This window comes from Diabrotica virgifera, chromosome 5, assembly GCF_917563875.1.
Source record: "Diabrotica virgifera virgifera chromosome 5, PGI_DIABVI_V3a".
NCBI classification, from domain to species: Eukaryota; Metazoa; Arthropoda; class Insecta; order Coleoptera; family Chrysomelidae; genus Diabrotica; species Diabrotica virgifera.
Genome location: NC_065447.1, coordinates 3,383,172 through 3,396,061, shown reverse-complemented (window position 1 = coordinate 3,396,061; position 12,890 = coordinate 3,383,172). Strand labels below are relative to the sequence as shown.

The 12,890-nt window shown below is 32.6% G+C and overlaps 1 protein-coding gene across 2 annotated transcripts in view; it reads left to right on the top strand.

Moving 5' to 3' along the window:
* The window catches only part of LOC126885615 (ras-related protein Rab-9A), a 32,337-nt gene extending 20,384 nt beyond the window's left edge, over positions 1–11,953 (top strand). The window contains exons 3-4 of one of the 2 annotated variants that reach the window (XM_050652235.1): positions 2,061–2,258; positions 6,863–11,953. In XM_050652235.1, coding sequence (XP_050508192.1) covers positions 2,061–2,258; positions 6,863–7,129 — 465 coding nt within the window. In that variant the 3' untranslated portion in view covers positions 7,130–11,953. Of the gene's footprint in view, positions 1–2,060; positions 2,259–5,917; positions 6,233–6,862 lie in introns of those variants that run through there. The other variant, XM_050652236.1, reaches the window with a different exon arrangement.
* The last annotated feature ends 937 nt before the right edge of the window (positions 11,954–12,890 follow it).

Genomic DNA, 12,890 nt, shown 5'->3' with positions numbered 1-12,890 from the left:
ATTGAAATCTGTATTGAAAACAACTGTTAATATTGTTCTATGAACAATAATTATTCAAAATTTTGTAAAAATATAATACAATTTTCAGAGAAATACGCCAAAGTTACGCCACACACAGTGCAATAATGTGTATAAGATTGCATTCGGTGACAATGAATTTATTATATTAACAATTTGAACTGTCAATTTCTTTATTTATTTTATCATTTATTGTTTAAAACACAATAAAGTTGATCAGATATCCTCAGTTAAGGAGAAAGTATGAATAATAAAGATATTTTCTTCAGTCAATAGTGTGCTAACTGTCAGTTAAATAGTAACGTGTGGCTTAACATGCCCACACATACCTACTGCGGTAAATACATTATATTTTTCAAAATTTTGGAATGTGTTTAAATCGTAGAACAATTTTAACTTCTGTTTTTAATACACATTTCAATCCTCTACAAATAACTTCTCACGACTTTTGATGTAGCATAATTAGGGAAGCAGGAATTCAACAGTTTAAAATTTTACATTGAGTTTCCTATGGCCCGTTTTCCGATTCACCACCCGGTATAATCAAATATTAAAAATATTTTATTAAAAGTAGCTTCTAATTTTTTCAAACATGTTTTTTTGCAAAATGTATTACTGATAAATTATTTTTTGTTCTTTATTTGTTACATTGTTACATTTACATACAAAAGTAGTGTTTAATTGTCTTCACAAAATGTTGTATTTTGTGTTTGTGTGTTTTTTTGTAAAATTTATTACTAATTTTCTTTAATTATTTGTTACATTTACATAAAAAAGTAGTTTTTAAGTGTTTCAAAAATGTTGCATGTAGTGGTTGTGTTTTTTTTTGTAAAATGTATTACTAATAAATTATTTTTATTTCTTTATTTGCTACATTGTTACATTGATTACCGGATTGATAATAAGTAATCGTCAATATTGTCAATTCAGTTATGGCTTACTTAAAATTTGGATAAATTTAGACACCTAAAATAATTTGCTCTGAAAAATGAAAATATCTCGAAAACTAATAAATTTAGACATAGGGAACTTATCTAAAAATTAAAGTACGGTAATGGTACTTTTCAATAGTGATATAAAATACAGGGTGTTATTTAAAATTACTGAGAAAATAATGTACTTACGTTTTGACTCACCCTGTATTTGATATAAAGAAAAGTAGCAATATCAATCATTCTTGAAAATTTTGACAATACGTAAAAAAATATGGCAATAATAAACCATTGCTGTTTTGTTTATTTTTATTTATACAGGGAGTTGAACTTTGTTACGCTTTTCATATAAAATTGGTTATAACTTTGTAAATACCCTGTATAACATAACAAACCATTATATTTTTGTGATGAAAAAGTTAACAGGATTTCGAATTTAAAATAAAATAACTATAAAATATAGGGTGTTCCATTAAAAAAAAACATAAGTTAGGTCTGCCATTGTGTTATCGAACACCCTGTAACATTCTAACTAATTTTGTAATGTGAAGCTCAAAGTTGGCTACAATTTTTGTTATTAACTTTTATTGCTATCTATTACTATAGCGGATCTATTGAGCTTTACCCCACTAATCAATCACCCTGTATACAGATTGGACGGTGATTTGGTGATTTTTCAAAAAAAAATCCTTATTGACTTTACACCTCGATGCACAGAGCGGCCCATACCTTGCTTAATCTACTAGTTATTATACCTATGGTGTAATATTAGTATACACGGATTATACGACACATGACAGGAGCTCGAAACAAATGAATGAGAATGAAAAGCCCTAAATCAGAATGAATTAATGTAAAAATCACAGCATTCTAGAGATGCAAAGTGGTCTAACCCACAACCCACAATTTTACCAAAATGCTTTTATTACATTAAAGTTATCCCTTATTAGGGTATTTTCAGATGGAGCGTAGCTGAAGCAACTAATGCTTGAGATTGGTTGCTTTTGACTAGCAGTGTACATATTAAATGTTATTAACAATTTGCGTCAGATTGTAACATTATCCCAACAAATTCCTCCTTCTCACTTCTCAGCATTATATTTTATGTAGATCTGGGACACCGCAGGCCAAGAGAGGTTCAAAACACTGAGGACGCCATTTTATCGAGGCAGCGACATCTGTATGTTGACCTATGCTATAGATGACAAGTCAAGTTTTAAAAATATCCAGATGTGGAGAAATGAGTTTTTACATTATGCAGATATCAGGGAAAATGCTCAATTCCCGTTTATTGTTGTAGGAAATAAGGTAAGAGCGAGTTTTGCTATATTATGCACAATATACAGAGATAATACCTATAGTCCTTTTCATGACCATTTTCAGTGCGTAACAGTTTTTCGATTTCTCTCTAACGCATTAAATTGTATGTGACAGAAAAAAAACACGCACGTCGCTGATTACAGACATTTATAACATTTATTCTAGTTATTCTAGTTGTCGATAGATGGCGCCATAATCAAAAAAATTATTTAAATAAAATAAAAATTTTATTGGAGAACAAGCCTACGTTCTTTCCGATGAGGCTCCAATAAGAGCCGAAAATCGCGATTCAAGGGACTGGACTGCGCTCCGTATTCTAATTGAAAAGTAAGATTGTTTTGCCTTCGCATTGCAACTGAATTAAAAATAATATTTTTATTTTATTTCTATATTGGTCTTTACTCCTTCGAGTAACTAGGTCCATTTTCTGTTGGAATTTACCAGCTGAACAGACGGGGTCGTGAATTCTAAGTTTTTTGAATTCCCTCTTGTCTTCTTCGCTTCAGCATCCATTTGGCTTGCAAATTTTAGAAGCCTTGGAGGTGTTACCAAGGAAATGGACCAATAAGTTTTCGATTTAAAAATCTTTTAGTAATATTTTAATATTTTCTAAATATTATTAATAATGCTATTAGGATCGAAAACTTCATGTTTTAAAAAATTATTTATTAAATAAAATAATAATATTATCAATATAATTTGTACAATTTGTATAGTACAAGACTATACAATATAAATCAAAGAAAATACCATTTTATAAATGCAGTAGACACAATTGATTTGTTTTTATTCCAAATTGAAAATAAAATGTGACAACTGTCAGATTTAACTAAAATGTCATGTTAGAATAAATGTCATAAATGTGTCTTATCACGGACTTACCTTTTTTTTCTATAATTTGTGACGCACTGAAAAATGGTCATGAAAAGGAGAATACTAACATTTATTGGCTTAGTTGCGATTAGGCGCTTCTTCTTCTTTAGATTCCATTTTCTATTGAAAGTTTCATATCAACATGGCAATTCTAATTTTACTTCTTCTTTTGCGGCACTACAGCCCAAATTGAGCCTTGGCCTCCTTTATTTTTTGCCTCCACTCTTGTCTGTCTGTGGCTGCTCTTCTCCATACACGGACTCCTCAAAGAGCTTGTGCGTCGCTATTTACTGTGTCTTCCCATCACTTTCTTGGCTTTCCAACCGGTCTCTTTTCCAGCATTCTAGCATTCAGTGCTCTTTTTGGTAGCCTATCCTCTCCCATTCTTATCACATATCCGGCCCATTGCAATCTTTGTGTTCTAAGTCTGACAGGGGTGTTTCCTTATAAAGTTGATGAAGCTCGTTGTTGTATCGACTTCTGAAGATTCCGTTTTCTCTAACAGGCTCTATTATTCTCCTCAGGCCTTTCTTTTCGAATGTGTCGAGTTTGTTTTTGGATGTTTCTTTCAGGACACATGCACCACTGACATAGCATGCTATTGGTCGAATTAAGGTTTTATAGATTTTCAGCTTTGTATTTCGGTGGGCACTTTAAGAACGAAATATATGGGAGAGACAAAATAAGCTCTGTTTGCCTGCGTTATTCTCTTCCGTATTTCTCCATCTTCTGATCCGTCGGCATATATTTCTACTCCCAGGTCTGTAAACTTTCCAACCGTTTCAATGTCATCTTCATGAATAATGTTTTGTGGAACTGCATTTCTTCTCGTCTGTATCATTATTTTTGTTGGTCCATTTCCTTGGTCCATTTCCTTGGTAACACCTCCATGGCTTCTAAAATTTGCAAGCCAGATGGATGCTGAAGCGAAGAAGACAAGAGGGAATTCAAAAAACTTACAATTCACGACCCCGTCTGTTCAGCTGGTAAATTCCAACAGAAAATGGACCTAGTTACTCAAAGAAGTAACGACCAATATAAAAATAAAATAAAAATTCCATTTTTATTCAGTTGCAATGCGAAGGCAAAACAATCTTATTTTTCACTTAGAATACGGAGCGCAGTCTAAGTAAAAAATAAGATTGTTTTGTCTTCGCATTGCAACTGAATAAAAATGGAATTTTTACTTTATTTTTATATTGGTCGTTACTTCTTTGAGTAACTAGGTCCATTTTTTGTTGGAATTTACCAGCTGAACAGACGGGGTAGTGAATTGTAAGTTTTTTGAATTCCCTCTTGTCTTCTTCGCTTCAGCATCCATCTAGCATGCAAATTTTAGAAGCTATGGAGGTGTTACCAAGGAAATGGACCAATAAGTTTTCAATTTAAAAATTTTTTAGTAATATTTTAATATTTTTTGTTTTTTTTCTATGTTAATTTCCAAACCTAGCGTTTTCGATTGCATTTTTAACTCTGCGTATGTTTCTTGTACTCCTGTTGATATTCTACTCATAATATTAATATCATCGGCATAAGCGGCCAGTTGAACCGTTCGGTTGGTCAGTAGGTTTCCTCGTCCAGTTTGCATTTGCCTAACCGCATACTTCAGTGCCAGGTTAAACAATGTTAGGGCCAGCCCATCTCCCTGCTTTAGTTCCTGCCCTTTAGATTTTGAAAAAGTCTGTCCGGTGGTTCTGTATTCGTACACATGCCTGAGTTTCATCCATTGTGGCTTTAATGAGTCTAATTAGCTTGTGTGGTATTGCCAATTCAGTAAATATAATATAGTATAGTCCTTATTTTACTTACAGCAGCTCTAAATAGTGGGTTAGAGTTCAGACTAAACCATTTCCTTAGATTTCGTAACCAGGAGATTTGTCTTCTTCCCACATCTCTTTTACCTTTTATTTTGCCCTCGATAGTCAAAATCAAACCAATAACGAGGACATCTTACTATATGATCGAAATATATCTATAAAAGCAAGTTGCAAGAAGCCAGGAAATACATCTTTTATTTGTGGTTCTCACAAAAGCATATGACTCGATTTCTGTGAGAAAGCTGTGGCAGTCTCTTGAACGAGCTTCCTTAAATAACACGATCATCGCCGCAGTCAAACAATTATACAATAAGATGAAGTAGTTTTCAATCCTAATAGCAATATTAATAATATTTAAAAATATTAAAATATTACTAAAAGATTTTTAAATTGAAAACTTATTGGTCCATTTCCTTGGTAACACCTCCATGGCTCCTAAAATTTGCAAGCCAGATGGATGTTGAAGCGAAGAAGACAAGAGGGAATTCAAAAAACTTACAATTCACGACCCCGTCTGTTCAGCTGGTAAATTCCAACAGAAAATGGACCTAGTTACTCAGAGAAGTAACGACCAATATAAAAATAAAATAAAAATTCCATTTTTATTCAATTGCAATGCGAAGGCAAAACAATCTTATTTTTCACTTAGAATACGGAGCGCAGTCTACAGGAACTACAGGAAAACTTGTTCCTTGTGGATTTTCATTTTTGAAGATATTCTTCTTTAGCGGCGAATCGTTGAGGGTAAATTGTACATCAACCACGCGCCTGCGCACACTGACAGTATGTAGTTCATTGCTAATCTTTCAAGATAGGTATGTATGTATCTGTAACCGTGCATTAAAAGAATATATTACTGGTTTTAGGAAATGTATTATTTATTATAATTCTTGTGTTTTTGGATTTGTGTTTCCCTGTAGTAAAATAATAAAATATGTAGACATAACATTTTTACAGTTTGTCGCCGTGTTGTGTAATTATATCCGAAACTTACGCATCAATTCAAGTGGCTCGATAGCGCAGTTGGCAGAGCGGTGGGGCAGAGAACGGAAGCACACGGAAGGTCGCGGGCTCCAATCCCGGACGATTCACACTTTTTTCTATTTTTCGTTATTTTAATAAAAATTTTTTGAAAGTGGTAGATAAGAAAGTTAGTTTAATTTTTAAATAAAATACAAATAACCTTTTAAGTATATTTACTTCGTTTAAATTACCTATATAATAGAAGAATATCTTCTTACGTGCGTACAAAGTACACACACATTCTTTTTTTTTTCAATTTTTTATACGCTATATTCTATATTTTTACTATGAATATTTTTTTCGTTAAAATACTTACTTTTTGAGTTATCTCACAAAAACCGTCCAGAAACATTTTTTTTTTGTTAAAAATGAACACATTCACTCGCAAATAACTCGAAAAGTATTGACTTAGTAAAAAAACTCTGTAGAACAAAAGTTACTTAAAATTAGTCATTTTATCCAATTCCGGACTAATTTTGAACGTATTTTTTTTCACCCCCGGGAAAAAAATTTTCACCCCGTATTTTCCAATTTTTGTAAAATGGAGTCGATGTAGAATTGTAAAGTTTTTCTTATGTAATAATAGACAATTTCAACTACCTATTCCCAAATTTTCATCCTTCCTTTATTTTTTTGGAGGTTTTCGTAGAATTTTGCGTTCCCTGATCGGGCTAATAAATAACCGGGATAATAATAATAATAATGAATTTTCATAAGAGCTATGAGTCATGCCGAAACAGTACACAAGTTTACGTGTTATTTACAAAGTCATAGCTCTTTTGAAAATCCATGAGTCCTACCTCCTAATCGTTCTGTTTATCTAGTTTTTTCATATTAAATTAACTTTGTCTCTATTTTTTTAACGTTAGTCATTTTCAGTCAGACGTACCGACAGAAGAAAGGGAAGTCTCACAATTGGAGATGGAAACGTGGTGTAACGAGAACTCTATAACGTCCAGTATAGAAACGTCGGCGAAGAACGCCAACAACGTTCAAGAAGCATTCAAAATGGCCGTTCAGTACTGGCTGCGACTGGAATCGAGGGCCGATAAAATCGACACAGTGATGAACGACACTGTAGACTTGAGGAAAAAGAACACGGAGAATAATAGAAGTTCCTGTTGTATAGGCTCGGGCGATGAGTAGACTCTACACGATTTTAAGCGGTATTTTTTCTGTTGTGTTACTAAAAACTGCATGTGTTACGGGTTTTACAAGAGAGGGGGTTGAGAGCAAATGGGTTGCTTGAGAGTGAGGACTAAAACAGATCTAGCTAACTATATATACCAACCTGCAGTAGTGTTGTTCCTTTGAATTGGTTTGGAGTTGAATGAGTCGTTCCTTTTGATGATCCGATTCGATTCTATTTATCAGCGGTTTTGAATATTTTCGTTAAAATTAATCAACTCTAGGTTCAGTGACACATTTTAATCACATTATCACAGTGAATTTGCGCTGATTTGGTCAGTCTGCAATCTTACACTTTTGTCCAAGAAACGCATAAGCTCCAAATATTCCACAAAGAAGGATGCAACTAGAGAGATATCAGAGAATTACGAAGAGTATGGAGTATATAATAAAAATCGTATAATTTGGGCTGTATTTACACAACTTTACCAATAACCGTTTCGTTTGAAAATAGGTCACTGTTGCAAACGTTATTCGGTTGTAACTGAATCGTTACAGTGGTACCGTTCAGTAAAAGGCATAAGGGATTCGCTGCGTAGTAACGATTTCGCGGTGAACATCGAATCAAATATTGAACTTAATCATACCGTTTTTGAATATTTGCGTTGAAACATTAACACTGGTTTCAGTGAGAGGCTTTCATTACATTCGATCAGCTAATTACGAAGAATATGGACTATATAATAAAAATCATCATCAAGCAATTGTAATGTATTTACAAATTCTTTACTAACAGTTCGTAAATAGGCAACCCTTCCAAAAGTGATTCGCTTCTAAATGAATCGTTACAAATAAACTGTTCGGTAAAAGGAATCTATAGAGATTCGTTACGATGCAATGACTCGTCAGTGAAAATCGAATAAAATAGTGGTCTTAATCGTAGCATAGCAATATTTGCATTCAAACTCATCAATGATGATTTCAGTGACACATTTTCTTCACGATATATCGTTGTATTACAAGAAGTATGAACTATATAACAAAAATCCTACAATTGATACTGTGTACTAATAATCCTCAGTAGGAGTTTTCAAAAGTGAGTCTTTTGTGTTGATTTTATAATCTTAACTCGTATCATTAAAAGGAACGATATCGATCATCTCTAAACTACAATAATACAATAAAAACACATATTACGTGTTTATTTTTGCAATATGCACCCCTGAATATTTTAATATGCCGATTTAGTGATCGTAGCAAAAAAGCACTACTCTGTTGGTTATACAGTAAGCATCAAAATTAACTCACCACCTTAAAAATGGGACCTTTTTGATGGCTCGTATTTCCTAAACCTATTGTCCGATTTTAGTGATTTTTTTAGTGTATTATAGCTTTATTCTTCAAGAATATCGGTGTAATAATATTATTGCTAAACAGGTAAGTGTTATTTTATACCGGGTGTAACAATGATAGTGTGTTTTTCCTCAAAGTTTGGAACACTCTGTGGAATATTCTAGCGTTTATAAAATATTGAAATTAAAACTCAACTGTAGCATTAGGCTTTCTTAACATTTTGCTTTTTGATTCATTCGCTTATGTGAGATAATAAAAAAGTTAGGTACTTTAACAACTAACCATGTTATTCATCAATACAGGGTGTTTCTAAATAAGTGCAACAAACTTTAAGGGGTAATTCTGCATAAAAAAAATAATGACCGCTTGCTTTATAAACATATGTCCACAAATGCTTCGTTTCCGAGATACGGGATGTTGAATTTTTGCTTACAAACTGACGATTTATTTATTGCTCTAAAACCGGTTGAGATATGCAAATGAAATTTGGTAGGTTTTAAGAGGTAGTTATTGCGCATTTTTTGACATACAATCAAGAGTTTTATATTCACCATTGGCGTGCATACGGGATATATCTAAATGTTTATAGCCGTATGCACGCCAATGATGAATATAAAATTCTTAATTGTATGTCAAAAAATACGCAATAACTACCTCTTAAAACCTACCAAATTTCATTTGTACAGTCGAACCCGCTTATTAGAGTACCGCTTATAGGAATATCCCGGTTTAAGGAATAGAATTTTGAGATCCCGGAACATTTCCATTTACTCCTTAATAAATTTAACCGTTTATAGTGATACGTTTTAGTAAAAGAATCCCGCTTTATCTAATAATCCTAAGTTACCAAAAACTTTTTAGGTACAATTTCCCACAAATTTTTATGTTTTCTGGTTTTATAGGACCTGTAGATAATATTTTATTTCTTACTTTATTATGGGTACCAATTCTACCTTCCGCCAAACATTTACCGATCGTAAAGTAGGTACCTAATTTTTCAATTGTGTAAACATTCTTATTGCTCACTCACCGCCACGTCGTTGTCTGTTTAGATTTTTAACAGTTGGAAGTCATAAATAACCCCTTGTAATATAATAACCGCTGAAATTTTCTGGAGGGTAAGACCAATGTCAATTTTTTATTTATTATAATTTTAGAGCAACAAGTGACTAATATCGTTGATTGAGGTATTGGACCCATATTAATATTTCAATCAACGCTAATATCTTATGTAACAAAACAAATAGTCTCAGATTACCGATTATTTTTCCAGAAAAAGAGTAGGTCTGTTGGATATATGTTAATAAGAAAATATATATCTATACGTATATCTACATATTGCATACATTTCATACTTATTTGTGTAGGTATGCATGCACAGATAATGTAGTTTGGTGTTTTAATAAAATAAGTAATAGTTACACTAGGTACTGTATTATTGACATAAAAAGAAATAGAACCATATACATAATATATGTACATAACGTATGTATGTACATGCAAATACATACTATGTACATGTACATACAGTATGTACATGTACATACAGTATGTACATGTACATACAGTATGTACCTCTACAAAGTGTGTTGTACTATTACGACGTATATTCGGTACATATATTTCTGCTAGCCACCACTGATCGGTTATTAGAATATCCCGGTTATAGGAATATTTTTGCTTGGCACGAAGGCTATTCTAATAAGCGGGTTCGACTGTATATCTCAACCAGTTTTAGAGCAATAATTGAATCGTCAGTTTGTAAGAAAAAATTCAACATCCCGTACCTCGGAAACAAAGCATTTGTGGACATATGTTTATAAAGCAAACGGTCATTATTTTTTCATGCAGAATTAATTACCCCTTAAAGTTTGTCGCACTTATTTAAAAACACCTTGTATTGATGAATAACATTGTTAGTTGTTAAAGTACCTAACTTTTTTATTATCCAACATAAGCGAATGAATCAAAAAGCAAAATGTTAAGAAAACCTAAGGCTACAGTTGAGTTTTAATTTCAATATTTTATATACGCTAGAATATTCCACAGGGTGTTCCGAACTTTGAGGAAAAAACACACTATAATTGTTACACCCGGTATAAAATAACACTTACCTGTTTAGCAATAATATTATAACAGCGATATTGTTGAAGAATAAGGCTATAACATACTAAAAAAATCACTCAATTCGGCAAGAGGTTTAGGAAATACGAGACATCAAAAGTGTCCCATTTTTTAGAGGGTGCGTTAATTGTGGTGCTTAGTGTATTTTGGTATCTATATAATTTGTGAATCTTAAACGTCGATACTAATGTTAGGTGCCTCTTTATTATATAAAATTATATACAAAACTTTTATTTATACACTGCTGGACAAAAAACTATGAATGCAAGCATAATTTTGAAATTGTAAGCAAGAAATTAGTGAAAATTAATATTAGTCCAGGGCCGATCAAAGTTCAGTGTGTTTCAGAGTGTATTCTTATTTATTTTGACCCGCTGTTATAATTTCTTCCTCTTCTTCTTCTTCTTTTTTGTAAGCAATTCTGCTTATTCATTGGCAGATTGATACTCTGCCATTGGTACTCTCATTTCTGCCGTTTCCAGTAGTCATGGGGTTGTAGCTGTATCGGGTCTTGTTTCTGATGCATATGTCATTATTGGTCTTACACTGGCTTTATAAATTCTTGACTTCATCTCAGTGTTAATATGTCGGTTTCGCCATATAGTGTTATTAAGGCATCCTGTCAGTCTATTTGCTTTTTGTACTTGATTTCTCACTTCTTTGTCCAGGTCTCCGTAACTTGACAATGTAAATCCAAGGTATTTTACTTCCATTACTTGTTCAATACTGATACCAATCAATTTCAATTTTACATCTGATTGGTTCTTTACTAATTACTATTCTTTTGGTTTTCTGTTTCTGATTTAACTTACGTTAAATCTGTGGACTAATCTTTGCAGACTATCTTCATCTTGGGCTATCAATATTGCGTCGTCTGCGTAGCATAGTATTTTTACTTCTTTGTTTCCCATTCTATATCCTCTTCCTTTGTTGACAGATATTCAATGTCACATACTTAATGCAAGCAAGTGCATAATCAAAATATTGAGTAAAATTTCATATATTGTTATTAGAGGATTTAAAATTTAAACTGAATTAAGCTATTTGCTAATGACTTAAATAACTCTTATTTTCTAGATGGGCCCGTTTGACCAATCACCACCCGGTATAAGAAATAGTGATTACGTACAGTCACTTTTTGTCCAGCTGTATTTTTAAACTACCCACTGTAATTAATTATATTTTTATCTATATTGACCTGATATTAGTATCACGCCTGGTAATATGTTAAGGGATTATCTGCCACTGAGTGTGATTTTTACATAGCAATAAGTTTCACCGTTACCGTTTTTTATGGGTTATTGTTTTTTTTATTGACCAGTATTGTATGTTGTTAGCCAAATATATATTATACCTTTTATTAAATTAATATTTTTTTACGCTTAGGACATTTCGATGTGTGCTATTAGGGTGTAAGGTTAGTCAAAAGTTAGTTTTTCATATTAGGGCAGCCAATGAGGGTATGTGGCTCCGAATTCCATCCTACTACATCGATCTACTTCATATTTTCACAGTAAGTAGGGAATATATCGAGAAACAAAGTCTGCCCTATATACTATGGCACTTTTTATCTTGGGGGCGGTTCCCACACCTCCAAGGGGGTGGAAAATTTTTTGGTCAAAATAACCACGGAAGTTGCTAGAGAATCTAATTCTAAGCAAAACTGTTCTGTAATTTTTGAAGTTATACTTCTTTAGGCGCGATTGAGATTGAGGGTGAATTTATATTGATCTGCGCGCATGCGCACACCGACAGTATGGTACTAGTCGTTATACGGGCTCTGATTGGGTGTTGAAATGATCTGTCAATAATAAATAATTGTTCAGTATGAAGGTAAACAAATGTATAATATATTAGTTTTATTGTTGTGAGGACAGAAACAAAAAAGTTTATAATTGTAGTGACTTTTAAATAGTTTTTTAAGCAACAGGTACGTAATAATTGTAAATGTATCATAGGTACCTACCTATTTGAACCTACCAAAATACATAGTATGTAATACTTTGATTTACATAATTTGATTACCATCAAAATTTCTATCAATATTTACCTAATATATTGTTTTCTTACTCTGTTTTGTTGTATTTTTTCAATTCTAAATCACTTCAATTCAAAATCAAAATAATTTGATTTATGTAATTCAAAAATGTCAAAAGTTTAATCCGTTTAGTTAGTCGATCTTCGCACATAATAACACGTTGTCTCCGTGGCGAAGCGTTTAATGCGAATGAACCCCAATACAACGCCAATACAAACCGCGCTGATAAGTTGGTTCGAATCCCAATAGAAACTTTTGTTTTTT